The sequence below is a fragment of the Canis lupus genome, chromosome 4 (assembly GCF_048164855.1).
Source record: "Canis lupus baileyi chromosome 4, mCanLup2.hap1, whole genome shotgun sequence".
Lineage (NCBI taxonomy): Eukaryota > Metazoa > Chordata > Mammalia > Carnivora > Canidae > Canis > Canis lupus.
Genome location: NC_132841.1, coordinates 50249686 through 50269316, shown reverse-complemented (window position 1 = coordinate 50269316; position 19631 = coordinate 50249686). Strand labels below are relative to the sequence as shown.

The 19631-nt window shown below is 36.6% G+C and overlaps 1 protein-coding gene across 6 annotated transcripts in view; it reads right to left on the bottom strand.

Moving 5' to 3' along the window:
* GABRB2 (gamma-aminobutyric acid type A receptor subunit beta2) overlaps positions 1–19631 on the bottom strand; it is a 244433-nt gene that overhangs the window by 45857 nt on the left and 178945 nt on the right. For all 6 annotated transcript variants that reach the window (XM_072824264.1, XM_072824263.1, XM_072824265.1 and 3 more), the window contains one exon: positions 441–578. In XM_072824264.1, the coding sequence (XP_072680365.1) occupies positions 441–578 (138 nt within the window). The remainder of the gene's footprint in view (positions 1–440; positions 579–19631) is intronic.

Below are 19631 nucleotides of genomic sequence, written 5' to 3'. Positions count from 1 at the left end.
AAACAGAAGGTAAGACTACATAAAGAAATTCCTAACCCTAAAGGAAATGTGGAATTCTTCTACCTTACTGCCTCTAGAGAATTTCATCATAGTCAGACTTGAGCGAACCATGACTCGGCTCTCCCCAGTATTTGTCAACAGGTTATGAGGAGTTCTGTCTTAATTTCTCTTTCTGTATTCTGTCTCTAACTATTAATTTATTCTTGGTAGATGAGAGACAGAGAACTAACCCTCTCAGCTTTGTTGGGGGTGGTGCCTCCTGGGAAAGAAATGTATGGGTCCCCAGTGAGCAGTGAGCTTGAGGAGGAACTGAAGGTTTTCAGTAGATCTAAATCTCTAGTCATCATCTTTCCCTGGGACTCTAATCATAATATAAGTGAACTTTTTTGACAAAATGTGCTCAAGCCCCTTTGCCCTTACCCCTCTTCCCTGATACAAACCTGTGGAAAAAACAACCTTCTTGGTTATAAGTTTGTAATCCACAATAGAGAACTGTGGAAGTTCAATCTTCGTCACTCCTGTTACTGCATTATCATCCCCACGCCAGTAAAACTCAATGTCATCAGTGGTATATCCATCTGTAAAAAGAAGAACACACACACACATACACACATATATAGGTACACAAAACAACAAACAAAACAGAAACAAATACTTATTTAAAAGATGAACTATGTTAATGATAACAGTCACAGCCAAAGGCTACTATGTTCAGTATCATGTTAGGTACCTGAAGTATATCACCACATTTGGTTTTCCCCACAATCTCATGAGGGCAGTATAATTAGGCCCACAGGAAGCTACAAATGTTTACTGAAATTAATAGCTTGCAAGTAGGAAATAGTATATAGTTCTGACTTGCACCTTGGTTCATCTGATTATGAATCTCATTTTCTCAAATATTGTCATATTATTACATGACCCTGGATGGTACCCTAGGAGAAGACCAAAGCAGAGAAAAATATAGCTGGAGTTATCAATGAAGTATTAAATGCTATCAAACTCCCCCATACAAAATTCTTGAATTATAATATATTTGGTTTCAAGTCAGAAGAGTAGCAATTAGGAAGAAGTGAGTCATTATTTTTTAAATATTCATAGATATGATCTCCAAGTTTGATTTTGCAGCATATCTCAATTCCAAAAAATACCCCCTTCAAATAACCCAGAACAGTAGTAATTCTAATAGTTTTAAGGAGTAAATATAAACATATTGTGTGCACTATAAATGCACAGTACATTTTGGAGACATGTTTCTACTTATTCAACAGTTATTTATTGAGCACCTAGCATGCTCATCACTGCACAGCTGCTGGGATAGAGCTCTGTATAATAAAAATATGCCCACCCTCCAAAATCTCCCCTGCAAAGCAAATTATATTTGTATATCATATACATGTCTTCAAAGAACTTCTGCATCTAGAGAGTTGAATGTTTACAAGCCTAGGAGGTAAGCAGGGCGGATATTACTTCCAAATTTAAAGCAAAAAAAAAAAAAAAAAAGCCAGTTAAAAAAGACTAGTTAAGTTGTTTGCCTTCTGACATGTGGCAAGTTAGTGTAATACAGGACTAAAATATCAGTCCTTTCACTCTTAGTTCTTATAATATTCATTGAATCGCATTTCTTCCAAAGAGAGCAAGTCCATATCCAAAAAAGTGGAAATTGATTATTTTTCAAAGAATTACAGTGCTCTTGGTGCACCTGGGTGGCTCAGCAGGTTAAGTGTTTGCCTTCAGCTCAAGTTATGATCCCAGGGTCCCAGGATGGAGACTGGAGTCAGGCCTCTGCCCCTGCATCCACCCTCCTTCATGTGTACTCTCTCTCTCTCGCTCTCACTCTCACTCGGTACTCTTTCTCCCTCTCTATGAAATGAAATGAAATGAAATGAAATAAATTAAAAAGAATTATACTGTTCTTGATTTGAGAACCTGTATCAAACATAGCACAGCTCAATGTCTTAACTTTGCCAGATATCTGCATTCCTCTTTGCTCATAAGAGCAGCCATCTTTATCTGATGCAGAAATATGTATTTTTGGAAGAGTTCCTGAGAACTTGAACTTTTGGCTCCATATCTATAGGCTTTTAAATAATAGTTAATGATTTTTAAAAAGGCTTGTTTACTTGCAAACAAATCATAAGTTATATTATAATCAAAACTGTGGAGAGTTAATAGATTATACACCACCAGAATTTCATTATAATTTGAAGCCATTCTTTTTAAAATTTTTTAAAATTTAAATTCAATTTGCCAACATATGGTATAACACCCAGTGCTCATCACATCATGTGCCCTCCTTAATGCCTGTCACCCAGGTATCCCATCCCCTCACTCACTTCATCTTCTGCAACCCTTTGTTTCCCAGATTTAGGGGTCTCTCATGGTTTGTCTTCCTCTCTAATCTTTCCCACTAAGTTTCCTCCCCTTTCCTTATGGTCTCTTTCATTATTTTTTTATATTCCTCATATGACTGAAACTCTATGGTAATTGTCGTTCTCCGATTGACTTATTTCATTCTGCATAATACCTTCCAGTTCCATCCCCGTCAATATAAATGGTAAGTACTTATCCTTTCTGATGGCTGAGTAATATTCCATTGTGTATATATATATACATATATATATAATCTTCTTTATCCATTCATCTGTCGAAGGACATTGTGGCTCCTTTCACAGTTTGGCTATTGTGGACACTGCTACTATGAACACTGAAGCCATTCATTTTGTTAGAAAATGTCTTTCCTCATATGAAACATTGCTTTAAAAGCAACGTATTTGTAATTTTTTAAAGTATTCATAATTTTAAAGGGAAATCTATGTATAAGATTTGTGGCACAGTAAACAGATTCTTCTCAATTTTCCATCAATCCTACCTCATTAATATACTCTGTCTGTAATCCTAAGAACTGAGGTATCTCTCCCAAAAACAACTGCTATTTTCTATGATTGCAACTTCCTTAATACGGCCATGGAAATCTTCACCATTCAGGACTTCATCATAGATATAATCCCATTTCTCATTGGTTGTTTGCACACACCTCTCAGTTATGAAATTGTTTGGTCAATGACAATTTCACCTTTGATATAACAGTTTAAAATAACAAAAGAAAGAGCAATTCGCTCTTAGAATCAAGTTAGATATCAAGAAATGCATTGTAAAATTGGATTTGTGGTAGATAAACATGAAAGTATTTATGAAACAAGAATCTTGTAGTTTTCTAGAAAAAAATCATTGTCAAATGCTGCCATCTTCAAAGAAGAATGAGAGTAAGTCGACTCTTAACGTTTTCAAGAGAGAACTCAATCTAAATTGGTGAAGAATGTGTTTCTAGTCCTCCACCTTCCTTACCTCAGTTTTTACCTTCCTTACCTCAGTTTTTACCTTCCCTTGTTCATGATTACAGACCTTATCACAGAAGCTCCCCATAGGCAGACGCATGGGAATATCTATGGTGTTTCAATACAGTTGTATAGGAGATGCCTAATAATTGCTTAACAGGTAAAAATATCATTACTGAATATAGACTTTTGTCAAAATGCTAGCTATTTGACATGGTGCTTGCTAGATAACACCTGGCAGAGGAAAGTCACTTGGGATATATACATGTGCGGATTTGGGTGATGGTTGCTCATCCAAATGCTTAGCATTGTGGAGGTATTCATAATGTTTATACTTCTGTCTCTTGCTTCTAATAAATATCTTCTGAGTGAATAAAAAAGTCACCCAATAGTAATAGAGCCCTTAAGAAAAATGCAAGGATTCATTATATATTTATCCTGATGTGATAGTTCAGCAAGTTGCTTAACCTTTCTCTGTCTTCCATTGTTTAATCTGTAAATTGTAAGAACAACAACAACAACAACAAAAACAGCTACTACATAGAATTGCTATGCAGGAAAAATGAATTGTTACTTATAAAATGCTTAGAACAGTATCTGATAGATGCTCAAAAAGGTTAGCTAATACTTTCTTTTCAAATAAAAATTATTTGAAAAGAAAAATGAATTCAAAGTTCATATTTAGTTGCATTTCACGTTGCTTCTATTTCATGAACACATGAATGTATTTACACAATGAGAAACTTGGACACAGAACCCTCCAACCTGTTTAGAAGTTGAAAGTGAAACATCTGAAGTTTATTTTGATGTCTAAGATGTTGGAATCTGAAATAATGGAGCAGCACATTTTAATACCTCTTGGTTACTACTGATCTTTAAAATCCCAATCTTCTTGACTTCATTTTGGGTTAACCAAGGATAGAATGTTGCTAATAGATAGCACGTGTATGCTCTTGCATCACTGATTTCTGAAGATGAAAGACCAATACTCCATGACAGTGCCAGAGTGGTCAAGTTCAAAAGCCAGCTCAATATACTGCATAGGGTAAACTGAGAGCAGACCTAGTTTTTCTTCTTCTTCTTCTTCTTCTTCTTCTTCTTCTTCTTCTTCTTCTTCTTCTTCTTCTTCTTCTTCTTTCTTTCTTCTTCTTCTTCTCTTCTTCTTCTTCTTCTTCTTCTTCTTCTTCTTCTTCTTCTTCTTCTTCTTCTTCTTCTCCTTCTTCCTCTTCTTCTTCCTCCTCTCCTCCTCCTCCTCCTCTCCTCCTCCTCCTCCTTCTTCTTCTTCTTCTTCTTCTCCTTCTTCCTCTTCTTCTTCCTCCTCCTCCTCCTCCTCCTCCTCCTCCTCCTCCTCCTCCTCCTCTCTCTTCTTCTTCTTCTTCTTCTTCTTCTTCTTCTTCTTCTTCTTCTTCTTCTTCTTCTTCTTCTTCTTCTTCTCCTTCTTCTTCTTTTCTTCTTCTTCTTCCTCTTCCTCTTCCTCTTCCTCTTGTTCTTCATCTTCTCTGAAGGAATATTTAATGGTATCTCAAAGTGATTGAAAAATTAAACACATGCAAATATATATGACCTGACTTCTACAGCTTTCCTAATAATAAAGAGTGAAAAATACTTAGATATCTTTTAAAAGATATCAGGAAAAGATGCAGTGGAGCTTCTCATTAATGTCTTGCAAATTAAATTTATCTTTTGTATTTTATTCATGGGATTCCAGAACCTGAGTCACTAAATTATATTGTATTGTTATCATTAAAAACATAACCCACATAAATTCAGATGGCCTATGAATAAACCAAAATATAAATTCACTGGAATTTCCCTGAAGGAATTAAAATTGTATAAAAATGTTAAAGTTCTGATCAGGATGAATAAATACGTAATTTTTTTAAAAAGATTTTATTCATTTACTCATGAGAGACACAGAGAGAGAGGCAGAGACATAGGCAGAGGGAGAAGCAGGCTCCATGCAGGAAGCCCGACATGGGACTTGATCCTGGAACTCTGGGATCATGCCCTGAGCCAAAGGCAGATGCTCAACTGCTGAGCCACCCAGGCATCCCAATAAATACATAAATTTAAAAATCTATATGAGATATGAATGATAGATATGTTGTTTTATATTTTTTAAAGATTTTATTTATTTATGCATGAGAGACATAGAGAGAGAGGCAGAGACACAGAGGGAGAAGCAGGCTCCACGCAGGGAGCCCAACATGGGACTCCAATAGGGGATCCCACCCTGGGCTGAAGGCGGCGCTAAACCACTGAGCCACCGGGGCTGCCCTCTTTTAAATATTAATCAAGATATGTAGTATATGAGATCTAAGAAGCAAAAGTGCCATTTTAAAAATATTCATATAATAATTGAACATTCTCACAATTGTGACATTATCCTATTATATAACAGGGCATTTTTTAAAAAGTTATTTTTCTCTCTTTAGTGTCAGTCTACTTATTTATTTTCTTTTCTCCTAAGTAAATATTTTATTTTAGAAGGATTTTACTGTGTAGGGAATATGAACCTATACCAAGATATTAAACAGTAGGGGTTGGTGAGAACATTTAGAAGAAATTAACTGTCAATGCCACCAGTTTTTTCCTAGTGAGAAATTAAAATGACTTACTGTTCTCTTGCTATTTATTTGAACTTTGTTCCCTAATTCGACTGTTAAACATTCTAGGGTAATTATTTATTTGCTGTCTCCCATTGTAGCCAAATAGCAATAGTAACATTGTAGTTGCTCTATAGATTTTATTTATTTATTTATTTATTTATTTATTTATTTATTTATTTATTTATGAGAGAACACATGCCCATGGAAGGCCATACATGGGGCGGGGAGGGGTAGGGAGAGGGACAGAGAGAGAAGCAATCTTAAGGCAGCTTCACTCTGAGTGCAGAGCTGGAGGTAGGTCTCCATCTGAGATCATGATCTTAGCCAAAATGAAGAGTAGGGGGCTTAACTGACTGAGCCTTCTGGGTGCCTCTGTAGTTGCTTTAAACTTAATTTTCAGTCATCATAACCAACTGTTGATGTCTGAGAATTATGGCCAATGTTATTGGGACAATGCACTCTAGTCATGGATGATTTTGATTTTTTAAGAATTATTTTATCTAAATTTTTCTGCCCTTCTATGTATCTATCACAGTACTTTAAAAGCTTTTATGAATTGAACACCTCATTGTAAAAATTATAGCATGCCATTCTCCTATTAGTATTTAAAATTTATGTGGTTGCTATTATCAGTATATTAGCAACTATTCTTAAAACTCAATTTATATTCTGGGGAATACTAATCCTGTGATAAGCTTCATGGAAAAAGATCTACAGTAAAGGTATTTGGGAGTACCTGAATATTTTGGGCAGCCTCTTGTTAGTCACAAACAACACAGTACAGTTTAGGATATCTCTCAATAAAGAAGATATTGGCTTAATATTACCCCTGGAATTTTCCTCACTTATTTGACCAGACACATTGTTTTTTCAGGATATAAAAAAGTATTTACACAGTATAATGGTTCCATAAAATGCTGGAGTTATTCACAGATTTTAGGGTGATTTAGTTATGTTTCCCCTAAACCAAGGTCAGTACTTGAGAAGGCACATAGTCCCTTGGGACCATATCTTGCTCTTTAGTGGATTAAATATATATTTTTCCTTCCAGAAGTTTCCAGAAGAAAAGAAAAAAAAAAACATTTGTAATAGCAACAGAGAATTGTTTTTTAAGGCAGACAAACATGGCAGGGAAGAAGCATGACCAAACATTCAAGGAGGGGAAACCCTTGTCACATGACTAACTCAGTGACCACAATTAGAAGTCTATCAGTCCACAATCAGAATGGACTCCTCTCCACACAGACTCCTGTATGTTGTGCAAAGGTGCAAGACTGAATACAGTCAATGCTAATTAGTTGTGCTAATTTTTCAAGAGGGAGAAAGAGAAACTCACTTGTCAACTACAATTCTTCAAATTCAGCAATGAAAGTATTCCGAAGACACTCTGAGTGATTGCTCTGACTCCTTAATTGCATCCTATTCTTTACTCTTCTCTTTAGATGGACTGCTAGACACAAATGTTCTGCTGTCAAATCATTTCTTGGCCTTGAAGCTCAAATTAATCAGTGTAGGGTAGGTCAGACTTGATTTCCAAGTGGCATCTTAGTAAGGAACACCATCAAGTCATGGCCTGGTGTTTAACCTACATCAAAGATAATTTATTTTTTTTGTTATTAGCATTTTCAAATTCAAATATTTTTAAGAGGATAGGCAATAGATCATAATCAAGTAAAATGTCAGACTTTGTGCTCTAAAGATAATTTTTAGATTTCATTGCAAAATTCAGTATTTGTTTTCTTTGTATGGAAGCAGGGTGCTCTGTGGCTGTTCCTGCAAATGTAACTCCATGATGTGTTTCTTAAACTTTCTTATGTTTGTAGAGTTCAAGCAATTAAGCTGATGGTTGAGAGAAACCAATAATAATAATAATAATAATAATAGCCACAACAACAGTAGTGACTGCCATTTCACAGCCCATAAGGCATATTGGGCACTGCCTTAACTCTTTACATGGTTCTGTCTAGAACCATATAAACTAGACTGAGTTATGGTTACCAGGATTCTTCCCCTCTACTCAACCCTGCTTCTTCCATATGCATGAGTCCTAAGTCCTGAGGTAACATGGAAGAAGCAGAGAACTCTTAGCTAAAAGGACAGGCCAGTGCTTCTCAAATGTAACACAAGCAGAAATCACCCGGAAATCTTGTTAAAATGAAATGTGAACTTGGATTAAGTGGGTGGAGCACAGGATTCCTTAGTTCTAATAAACATCCAGGGAGGGTAGATGGTGTTTCCCACATGGACTTACCTCTGCAGAATAAGTAATTAGGAGAACACTGCAGAGCAGATGGCATTTACCTTGCCATGGAAATCAGGCAAGGGATGTCCAGTATCTAGCCTGACCAAGAGATGAGCAATATATCTTCTGAACAAAAGTTTTATAGCTCCAAGGTTAAAATATTTTCTTCTAGCTCTGTCTCCCTTATAAGAGATAAGAGATGTTTCTCATGCTGTCTTTATCCAGAGACCTGGTTCTCTTCAATAAGCTCTGACTTACAGTCACCAATAGCATAGAACAGAGAGATGGAGACAGCTCTTAAGGGTTTCTGCACATTTGTATTCACACCAGTTTTATTTGAATATTTAGGATGAAGAATAGTCCACTCTGGCATCAGATCTTTGTATCATTTGTTTATATTCTTCAATGGACAAGTCAACAGCCTTCAGGTTTCCCTCCGCCCTTCTTCTAATCTGTGCTACACATGCTGCTGTTATACGTCATTTAAAAACAGGTTGATATGTCATTTCTATGCCTTAAAAACCATAACAAAATAGAAAGCAAAAATGTGGAAAGAATTTCTTTATGGCCTTCTCAAATAGGCCCAGACTTAAAAGCAAATTATTCATTTAGACATTCAAAACTTTATCATGGAGCTTCTATATACCTCACAGCCTCATCTTCTGTAACACTTCTTCCTCTTCCAAAGCTCCCGTCTTCTACCCATACTCATAATCCTTTGGCCTCCATGCATTGGTTCAAGTTATTTCAGCTAACTGAAATATTTTCCTCACTCATACCAAATTTCTGTACAAGTTCAGAGCCAATCTCAACTTCCAGCTTTCCCAAACTCCTTCTGTCTTTCCTTCCTGTTGTTTTCACAGTATTCTGCTTGAATTTCTACTCATATAGTTGTCACAGCCAGTTCTGCATCAGAGAGTTTGTGGATGTGTTGGTCTCAGCCAACAGGTGTCAGATTGCTGTACTGAACTGTCAACATGCTAACCCTTTAGCTGTGGTTCACCAGATCCCACTCCTGTGAGTGGAGTGATGAGCAGATGCTACTTACTGAATTGCAAGGTAGTAGGACTGCAAACTTGAGCATCATTAGTGACTTGGGACATTGAATTCCCATGCACCGGCCTTAGAGTCACTAAAAGAAAGGCAGTGCCATTGGTACCAGTCCATAAGAGGCAGCTGCTATTTCGAAGCAAAGGCCATTGAGTCAAAAGAAACCTGCTGGTGTTTCAGATTTTTAATACATTTATCATTCTTGGGTGAACAACAGAACAACAAGTTTCTTGGAGTGGCATGACTCTGGTCATGACTTTCTCTGAGCTGACAGATTTTGAAAACCATGCTGCTGCAAGAGCCTCCAGAGGCAGCCAATACCTACGGTGAAAATAGAATAATGCTCCCCAGTGACAAAGGGATTTAGTCACATGGAAGAGTTTCTTAGCTCAACAGTGATAATGGAATACATTTAAATTAACAAGGCCAATTGGATGGCCTAGGAGATGTGCACAGCTGTGTAATAAAATGCCATCATGTGTTATACCAACCCATTTGCTTTCTCATAAGGGGTGGCAGAGAAAGTGAAGGTCTAGCTTACTGATGTTGGGAGTTGTTTGGGCCTCTTCATCATAATTATCCCATTCTCTCACACACCTTCACAGTGTCAAGGGTCAGCTGGAGACTCACACATTGAAGGGTATCAGGCAGGATGATCTTGTAGAGGATTTTTAGTCTGAATGACTGGCTGGTCTGTGAAATGGACTGTTAGCATGTGTCTCTTTTTTTAAGATTATTTATTTATTTATTTATTCATGAAAGATACAGAGAGAGAGGCAGAGACATAGGCAGAGGGAGAAGCAGGCCCCCTGTGGGGAACCTGATGCGGGACTTGATCCCCCAGGACCTCGGGATCACAACCTGAGCCAAAGGCAGATAGATGCTCAACCACTGAGCCACCCAGGCATCCCAGTATGTGTGACTAGTAAGAAAAATTTTCACACTGCTCTTAAACTCCAGATATGAGCCCCCTTTTCTGTGCTTCCATAATATCCTGGATTAGCACTAAATAAGTTTAAATTATCTGGTAAGGAATCTTACCAGATGCAATCTTCTCAATTGTGAGTTCTCATTTAAACAGTGAGCACACATTCTTCAAATTGATATCCATGGCTTGGAGTGGAAAGGTAGTAAATACCAGATATTAGTACATTTGCCAAGATGCACTGGAATTGTGTTTGGTGAGGAGATATGTGAACAGCAGGAGGGAAGCTTTGGGTACTCATGCATGCTAGCTGTTCTTATAAACATATATGCATAGTTAAAGATGGCTGTTTTGTTTGGGGGAGTCAGAAATAATTCATTGAGGTGATCTACTGCAAGGGATTTTTAAAGTTGCTACTAGCTAACATTTTAAAATCATTTCCTGTGTGAAGCCACCATGTGCTTCACAAGCAGGATCTCATTTAATCCTTTTTATGCAAAAACTGTTATCCTCAGTTTATAGATGAAGAAACTACAATTTAAAGAGGTTAAGTGACTTGCTCAAATGTCAGAAATGGGAATTGAACTAAATCCCTCTCAATACCGGGGTCCAATTCCTCAGTAACTCTATTTACCATCTCTGTTATTCAAAGTCCTATTTTCAAATTATTCTGTAATATCACAGTAATATATCCATAATCATCCTTCTTAATGTATCTATGCCTTTTATGGCAATGCGACTTTGCAGCTCCTCCCAAGAAGAGGTAAAGTATTTCCCTACACCTTGAATCTGAGCTGCTTTTGACACTTGTTTTTTTTTTTAATTTTATTTATTTATGATAGTCACAGAGAGAGAGAGAGAGAGGCAGAGACACAGGCAGAGGGAGAAGCAGGCTCCATGCACCGGGAGCCCGACGTGGGATTCGATCCCGGGTCTCCAGGATCGTGCCCCGGGCCAAAGGCAGGCGCCAAACCGCTGCGCCACCCAGGGATCCCTTGACACTTGTTTTAATCAAAGAAGTAACACTGAGCCAGTCTGAGCTGGGCTAGTGAAGGTTTGGCAGCTTCCCCTCCCTGTCTTTTGGAATCCTGCTGCCATTCTGTGAAAGGCCTTGCCTAGCCTGTGGAGGAAGGGGGGGACCTGTGGCCACTCACTGACATCACAGCAGTCAACTAGCCCCAAGCCTGTGCCTGAGAACCATGTGTGAGCCTGGCTCAGAGCCTCCCAGCTCACCTGTAGCTTCCTAAGCAATAAATGGTTTCTGTTTTAATCCACTAGGTTTGGGGGTAGATTATGAATTAGTAAAAGCTAATAGAGGATACTAGGTTCTGTAGAAAATAGAAAAACATTTATATATATATACACCTTCATTTGCAGGATAAAATTCATACAGTGAGGTATTGCTTCAGAGAATCTCCAGCTGGTTTTATAAACATTATAGGCTCAGCCATATGGCATAACCCAAATCAGGAGACCCACCTAGGTTCCTATCCCAGTGCTGCTACATACCAGCTGTAGAATTTTGCATACTGTATATAAATTGTATATTCTTTAGAACTCAGTTTTAATACCTAAAAAAGTAAGTGGTTCTAAAAAACAATCCTCAAATTTTCGGCCTTAGAACCCTTTTATATTAAAAGAAAATATTGAGAACTCCCAAAAGCTTTTGTTTATGTGGGTTGTACCTATTAATATATGCTATGTTAGAAATTAAAACAGATATTTAAAAATATTTATTAATTTATTTAAAAGAATAATGATCCTATTTATATATTAATATAAATGACATTTCTGTGAATAGTAGCTATATCTTACAAAACACAAAAGCTGAGAAGACTGGCATTGTTTTGTAAATTTGTTTAATGGCTGGCCTAACAAGACAGCTGAATTCTCATATTTGCTTCTGCATTCAGAGGTTGTGATCATTTGTTTCATGGAGCCTTTGGAGAACATGACTGTACATTTTGAAATAATGAAAGTGTACAAAGCCAGTAAAGGCTTATTTTTATTATGAAGGGAACTTTAACTTTGAAGACATTCTGAAGAGGTCTCACCAACTGTCCAGTGGCCTTGTAGATCACACTTTGGGTCATTGTTTTAGAGGATCTCTAATCTGAAATTTGGTTAAATTTAAGGATAGCTCCAAATAATTCATTTTAATTTAAATTATTAAGAACTACTCAAAACTAGCAACTTTGTTTCCTATTTTAGTAGGGAAAAAGGGACCTCGAAAGATCATTTTTATTTTTTAGACTAAGTGTGTGTGTGTGTGTGTGTGTGTGCATGATTCTTGAATTTAAATGTAAATCATTTGGTTCTTCAGTGCAGTGAAATACTTGTGTATTTTTTTTTAAAGGAGTTAATGCATTTGTATACAATTGAAACGATTGTCCATCCATATCAGACCATCGATTTGGTGGAAATTGTACATATATGAATGCAGTGAATTGCCAATTCTCGTTTGGTCTCTAAATACCAATGCAGATTATTTTATATAAAGAAGACCCTGAAAGTGAGATCATTAGTGCAAGCCAAGCATTTAACATTTGGAGCTTCTAACATGGAATAAAACATTTTCATCTTAAAAAATAGAATTGTTAAGAAAACAGCTAATGTAATACCTAAAGCCTTGACCAATGTTGATGCAAATCTGCACTTTTCTAAACTATTGATTATGCACCTAGCTTGTGAATAAAATCATTCCTTAAATATAATTTTTTAAATGTTGACACCAAAGATGAAATATATGATATGTAAAAGATTCTTAAAACTAAATAATCATCAAAATATGACCTAAATTCAGCCGAGCTAAGTGTAGCCTCCTTACATCTCTATAGTTTTGTTGTTGTTGTTGTTCCAAGCTGAATAGAGAATTAGCTTACTGTGGTGATTTTAATAAAATGTCTACAAATTCCTTAATATTGCTACTCACAAATGGTGAAGCTTAATTTCTGTCTCCTGGAGTGTGGGCTGGACTTAGTGATGTAGAATACAACAGAAGTGTATACTCACTTCTGAGATTATGTTATAAAAAGACTGAGGCTTCTGTTTTGAATGTACTCTCTGTCTCCTTCTTTCTCCTTCACTTCTTCAGGTTCCCCTATGTGTACGCTGCTCTGTGGAGAGACCTACATGGTGAGAATGGAGGGAGGCCTCCAGCCAACTGAGAAACTGAGGCCCTCAGTCTAACAGGAACACTATGAGGAACCAAGCTCTGTCCCAACTCTGAGTGAGCTTAACAAAATGGGTCCTTGCCCAGCTGAGCCTTCAGATGAGGCCACAGCCCTGACCAACAGCTTGGCCACACCTCATGAGAAACCCTGAGCCAGGTCACCTAGCTAACTGATTTGTGATTTCTGACCTTCAGAAACTATGAGATAATAAATGCCTGCTCTTTTAAGCTGTTGAGCTTTAGGGTAGTTTGTTACCCAGCAATAAATAACATTGGGTAAATCATTTTAATGTTTATCTTCAGTAAATAATTGGCACAATCTTTAATATGTGATAGAGTAATATTCCTTCTCTTGAAGGGTCTGAACAGAGTAGCAAAGTAAGGAAGCTGATTTTTAGCTGTCTCATTCTACCAGCACTGGGTTAAAACATTTGGCAATCAAGTAAGGGCTAAGATTCTCAAATGCTTCAGGTGTCCAACAAAATGGGTAATATATAAGTCCTGAGGACAGTGCTGAACTGGAGAGTATGATCCTGTACCTGAAATAATTCAAATTCAAGTACTAATGCCAGAAACAGGACGTTCTGTTGGCAACCAAACAAACCAACCAATAAATAAAAATATATACTGAATAAATCTGTTACCAGAATCCATGAGTTTCCATCCTAAAAAATCCACAGAAGCACATTTCCATACTTCTGCTACTAATTTGCTATTTAAATTAGGTAAAACCAATTTGTTTGTAAGTGGGGAAACCCTTTTCTTCCATCATTGGTTATTAATAGGACCAGGAGCTGTGTGTCTCTCCTAACATTTTTATAATTAGGTCAGTGATTTTAAACCAATAAACACTAAAAGCAAGATGGTGGGGTGTGTAGGTGATTTGTTCAAGCTGTTGCCAGCCTCCAGAATTGCAGCTTAAGCATTTGTACTTTGAATATTTGCAAACCAGATTTTTTAAGGCAAACTGCCTGAATGTCTAAACATAACTAAAGTAATACCTTTGATTTGGCATCATGTAAGTCCAGTGTACATGATACTTATACTGTTCCTACCAATCCAAATCAACTTTTTTATTAGTACTTTTTCTATATAGAGCTCGGATATTTTTTTAGCACATAACATTAAAGCAAACTATCCACAAAAATTTCATAAAGCAAAACAAAAAGAAACCAAACTACTAAAATTTATTTCCTAGTTCCTAAGAATTGTGCAATTGTAGATAATAGGGCAATTTTCTGACTGGAGAAAAACTCGATTGATTTTCAAATTCAAGGGGCAGTTTCATCCAAACCACATTATCTTTATAGAACTATGGTTTACAGTACAAATGGCTTCTACGATGAAGGGGAAAATAAAGGACTAATATTACCAACATAGCAAATTGGCATTTAATAACAGCCCTGGGACTTAAAGAGTGATTCACCCCAGCAGAATCCTCAAATTTTAGTGAGCCAACAAATCATCTCCAAGACCTCTTAAACATGCCAATGCTGGGCCATATCTATAGAGTCTAATTGTGTAGACTAACTGTATAGGTACATTAATAAGTATACCAGCAGATTTTGATGCATGGACTGCATGTCCATGCTTGGAGAGAAATTCTGCTCTACAGAGTTTGAAAATTCCTTAATAATTCAACAATGTCTTTAGACATATATAGGTTTATATTTTCTTAGATGTAGGATACTTTGGAAGCTATGGAACTCTATAATCTTGGAATCTATGTATGAGATAATGAACCTCTCCTCTTGCATATATATCTGCAAATCTGTCTTTTCCATATGTCCAAATTAAACTCTAATTGTGGACTCTACTTTTGAAATATATTCATTGAACTCTCCATCTCCCAGTAGTGGTGTCATAGACTATGACTACATCATCTCATGTCTGCAAAACTGCTATCACTGCCTAACTGGTTTCCCAGCTTCCACTTATATTCCCCCACAATATATAGTAGACAGTGAGCTTTAAAATAGCCTGACTATGTCACTCTGTTCAAAAGCTTCTAGGCATTTCTCATTTTACCCTATAAATAAAACAAACAAACCCCTTCACATGGATCTGACTCTGGTCTCGCCTTTTTGAAGTCAACTTCTGCTACTTTTCCCTTACTCTTTTAGCCAAACTACACTGGCCTGCTCTGTTCTTTAAACACAGGAAGTTCCTACCCTGTCTTGAGTCCTTAGCACTTGCCTTATACTCCCTTCACGTGGCTCTTCATGTGGATGTCTTTTGTTCCTCATTCAGATTGCAGCTTCACTGACCTCCAAATGAAGCTTTGGCCTCTCTATCTTATTCTGAGTCATCACTCTGATTCCCCATAATACTTGTTCTCTACATTTTTACCTTGTTTAATTTTCTTTACACTTGATCATTCAGGGATGAATTTATTTATTGCATTATCTGTCTGTACTATGATGTACCTTGCTACAGGGCAGGAACGTGCCTATTTTGTTCACTGTGGTATATAAAACATCTAAGATACTGCTTGGTACGTGGTAGGTGCTAAATAAATGTGTTTAAATACTAAGTAAACCTTGTTGATTAACATCTATATAATAGGTAACATTGGTCTCATCATCCATATATATTCAAAATAAACCAAAAACATTTTCAGTAGGCATATAGTTTAAAATATAACAGAAACGGAGTTTTAAAAAGAAGTATTGGACTCAAATCACAATAAACATATATATAAGTACACAGATTAGAAGACATCTATTTATATGGAAGCTTTGGCATTTTTTAATATGTACAAGAATGTTTGAAACCTTATTTAGTATTCATACTACAAAGGAATAGGTCTTCTTGGCTCATGCTTTATGGAATGATGATACTTTTATAAAGTGTCTTATTGATATCATAAAAATATGTCACTCAATAATAGGCTTCTGTTATTAGTTTGTTGACATGCCATTTTAGTTCCTATTCCTTATTCTGAAGTTAACTTAGTTTCTCCACAATACCAGGCACACTGATGGATATATGGTTTTAGCAAATACAAGGGGCAAGAATGAAGTAAGTAAAATTTAAAACCAGAGTTTAGAACCAAACACATACCAAAAAAAAAAAAAAAAAATGTGATCAGGTGAAGGCAAAGGAAGATTGATGCTTTGCTAGATTTTTTTAGTTTTGTAAACCTACCTACGTTTATGCAAATAGGTGGCTGGATAGACTAAATGGACATCATATTTTAAGATTTGTTATTATAAAGGACTACTAGAAAATTTTATGAATTCTTAAAAATTGTAATGTAATCTAGGAGAGCTTATACAATCTGAATCTGGCTCATAGCTATCTTCACATCTTATGCTAGAAATATGGCATATTAAAGATATAGCAGATAAATTTAGGGTTCTCTGCCCACCAAAAGCCAAACATCAATTGAAACTGCTTCTTTTCACAATCCTTGCTGAACCTGGACTGTACCCTCAATGCAGCCATAGATAATTATACATGTCTACTTTAGGCTGGATTAAACATATTCTTTGCTAAGAATATGGAATCCAAACATCAAGAGACTGAATCAGTATATTTACCAGTGAAATATGGAAAGACAATGATTTAGGAAGGAAGGGGAGAATAGGAACAAAGAAGTCATTACTGGCTATAAGAAAGTAGAGGAAGTCAATATACAGAGAATGAACAATGTAGTGCAGATACCATGGGAAAAGATACACAGGGCTCCTGGGAAAAAAAAAAAAAAAGAAAAAACAACCAGAAAGGCAGAGAGATACATGGACAAGGAGTTATCCTAGTTCTTAAAACCTAAAGGATCTTGGAATTCTGGATATTCCCAAGTAACCTTGAACATCCTTTCCTTAGATGTCTGTGAGATTACTTGTTGTGTTCTTATTCAAAACGTATTTACTGAATGCCAATTATGTGCAGGCATGGTTCTCAGCATTTACGGCACATTGGTAGAAAAAAAAATTAAAAATTCAGTTGCCCTTACTTTGAATGCATTCAAGCAGAGGGAGATGGACAATAGATAGTTGGCATAACAAACAAGTGAATTATATAGTATATTAGAAAGTAATATAATTTGTATTGACTATGGAGAAATAAAAAAGTAGAACAAGGTGAGTAGGATGTGGAGTCTTGGGAGAGTACTTAGGTCACGATTTTAAAGGGGGTGGTCAGTACAGGTGTCATTGGAAAGCTGACATATAAACAAAGACTGATGAAGGACTTAGCCATAAGCCTATTGGTGGAAGAGCATGTCTGGTAGAGAAAGCACAGTTCAAAGCCCCACAGCTGGTTATGATACATGGAGTACTGGAAGGACAGTAAGAAATCCAGTCAGTGCAACTAAAACAGAATAAGCAAGGTGGATGATCAGGAGATAAAGTTAGAGAGGCACTGGAAGAGGGTCTTATAATAATGTAGGCTGTTATTTGAAATTTGGTTTCAAACTCTGAGTGAGGGCTTTGAGCAAAGACATGACAAGATCCGGCATATGTATTAAGAGGATTATCCTAGCTTTTATGTAGAGAATGATCAATATGCAGGTAAAATTTGAAGAAGGGAAACCAGTCAGAAGACTCTTGTAGTAATCCAAGTAAGAGATAATGGTACCTTACAGCAAGGTGGAAGCACAAGAGGTGGTAAAAAGTGCTGGAATTTTATAAATATTTTGAGGTCCCAGCTAACAGGATTTTATGTAAGATGTGAAAAAAACGAGAGTAGACAGTTATATCCCAAGGTTTCTGCCCTGAGCAAATGGAAAGATGGAGTTGACATTAAATGAGATAAGAAGGGCTCTACACATTATAGATTTTGAATAGAAGGTACGGACTTCCATTTTGGACATAGAGTTGAATATACAAAGTCTAGGAAAAAAGTTTTTTGGAGAGAAATCTGGATTAGAGATAAATATTTGGGTGCAATTAGCGTATTAATGATATGTAAAGCAATGAAACCTTATGAAACAACCTAAAGAAGTGAACATAGATTAGAAAGTAATCTAAGATATGAGTCTTGGTGTACTCTTGTATCAAGAATCCAGGATGAAGAGAAAGCAACCACAAAGGAGACTGAGAAAAAAAATCAGAAGTAAGAAGGAAGCCTAGAGAGAGTGCAATCAATGAAATCAAGGGAGGAAAATGTATTAAGGAGAATGGTCAAATGATCCTGATGTAACAGGTTGTAGAAACTGTACAGCATGAAAGCTGAGGAATGCCCACTTGAGGTTAGCAATGTGAAAACCATTGTCAACCATGACAAATGCAGTTTTGGTGGCATGGTGGAAGAGAGTGGCATACTGGAATGGTTTTATGATAACATGAGAAAATATACGACTAAAGGAATTTTGCTACAAACAGGAAAAAAGGATTGGCATGATAGCTGACAGGGTTTGTTGGGTTCAGTAGGAAGATTAGTTTTTTCGAGTTGGAAGAAATAACAACAGCATGCTAATAATACTCATGGGAGTGATCACTAGAGAACTAAAAATTATTGATATAGGAAAGAGAGGGTATATTGCTAGAATCACCTTCTTAAGTGAGCAAGATGAAGAAAATATATTTAAATGGAAGCATGATAATGGCAGGGGTAAGGCAGATGTGTGGGCATGGATGCTGGTAGATGGACAGGTGTAGTGGTGGGAATATCCTGATTCCCTTTAAAATGATTCAATTTTCTTTATTTCTTTTTTTTTTTTTTAAAGATTTTATTTATTTAGTCATGAGAAACAGAGAGGACAGAGAGACAGAGACACAGGCAGAGGGAGAAGCAGGCTCCATGCAGGGATTCGATCCCGGGTCTCCAGGATCACGCTCTGGGCTGAAGGTGGCGCTAAACCGCTGAGCCACCTGGGCTGCCCTGATTCAATTTTCTTAGTGAAGTAGAAAGCAAATTCATTAGTTGAGAGCAAGAATGTGGCAGGAGGTTCTGGTGAAAGTAAGAAAGAGAAGAAGACACAAAGTAGTCATTTAGGAGAGAAGGAAAATGAATGGAAGAGGATAGTGTATTATTATTTGGTATCATTAAAGTTTGAAGTCTGTGGTCCATTACTTGAGCTAGTGTAAGTGTACTTTTTCTTTGTATCCGAAAAGTCTTGACCAGAATATAGAATTACAGAGAAGCAGTTTTGCCTCCTGGGAAATCTGTGGGTGGCAATTTTTTATTTTGATGTTTTAGTAATGAAAATCTAGGGCACTGTTATGTGTTACTTTTTTTTTTTTTTTTTTTTTTTTGCACTGGAAAGGGAAAAAGCCTAACTCATTTTAGCACATGTAAGTATACTTAAACTATTAAGGACTCACAAGTTAGATATATTAGGAAAAAATAC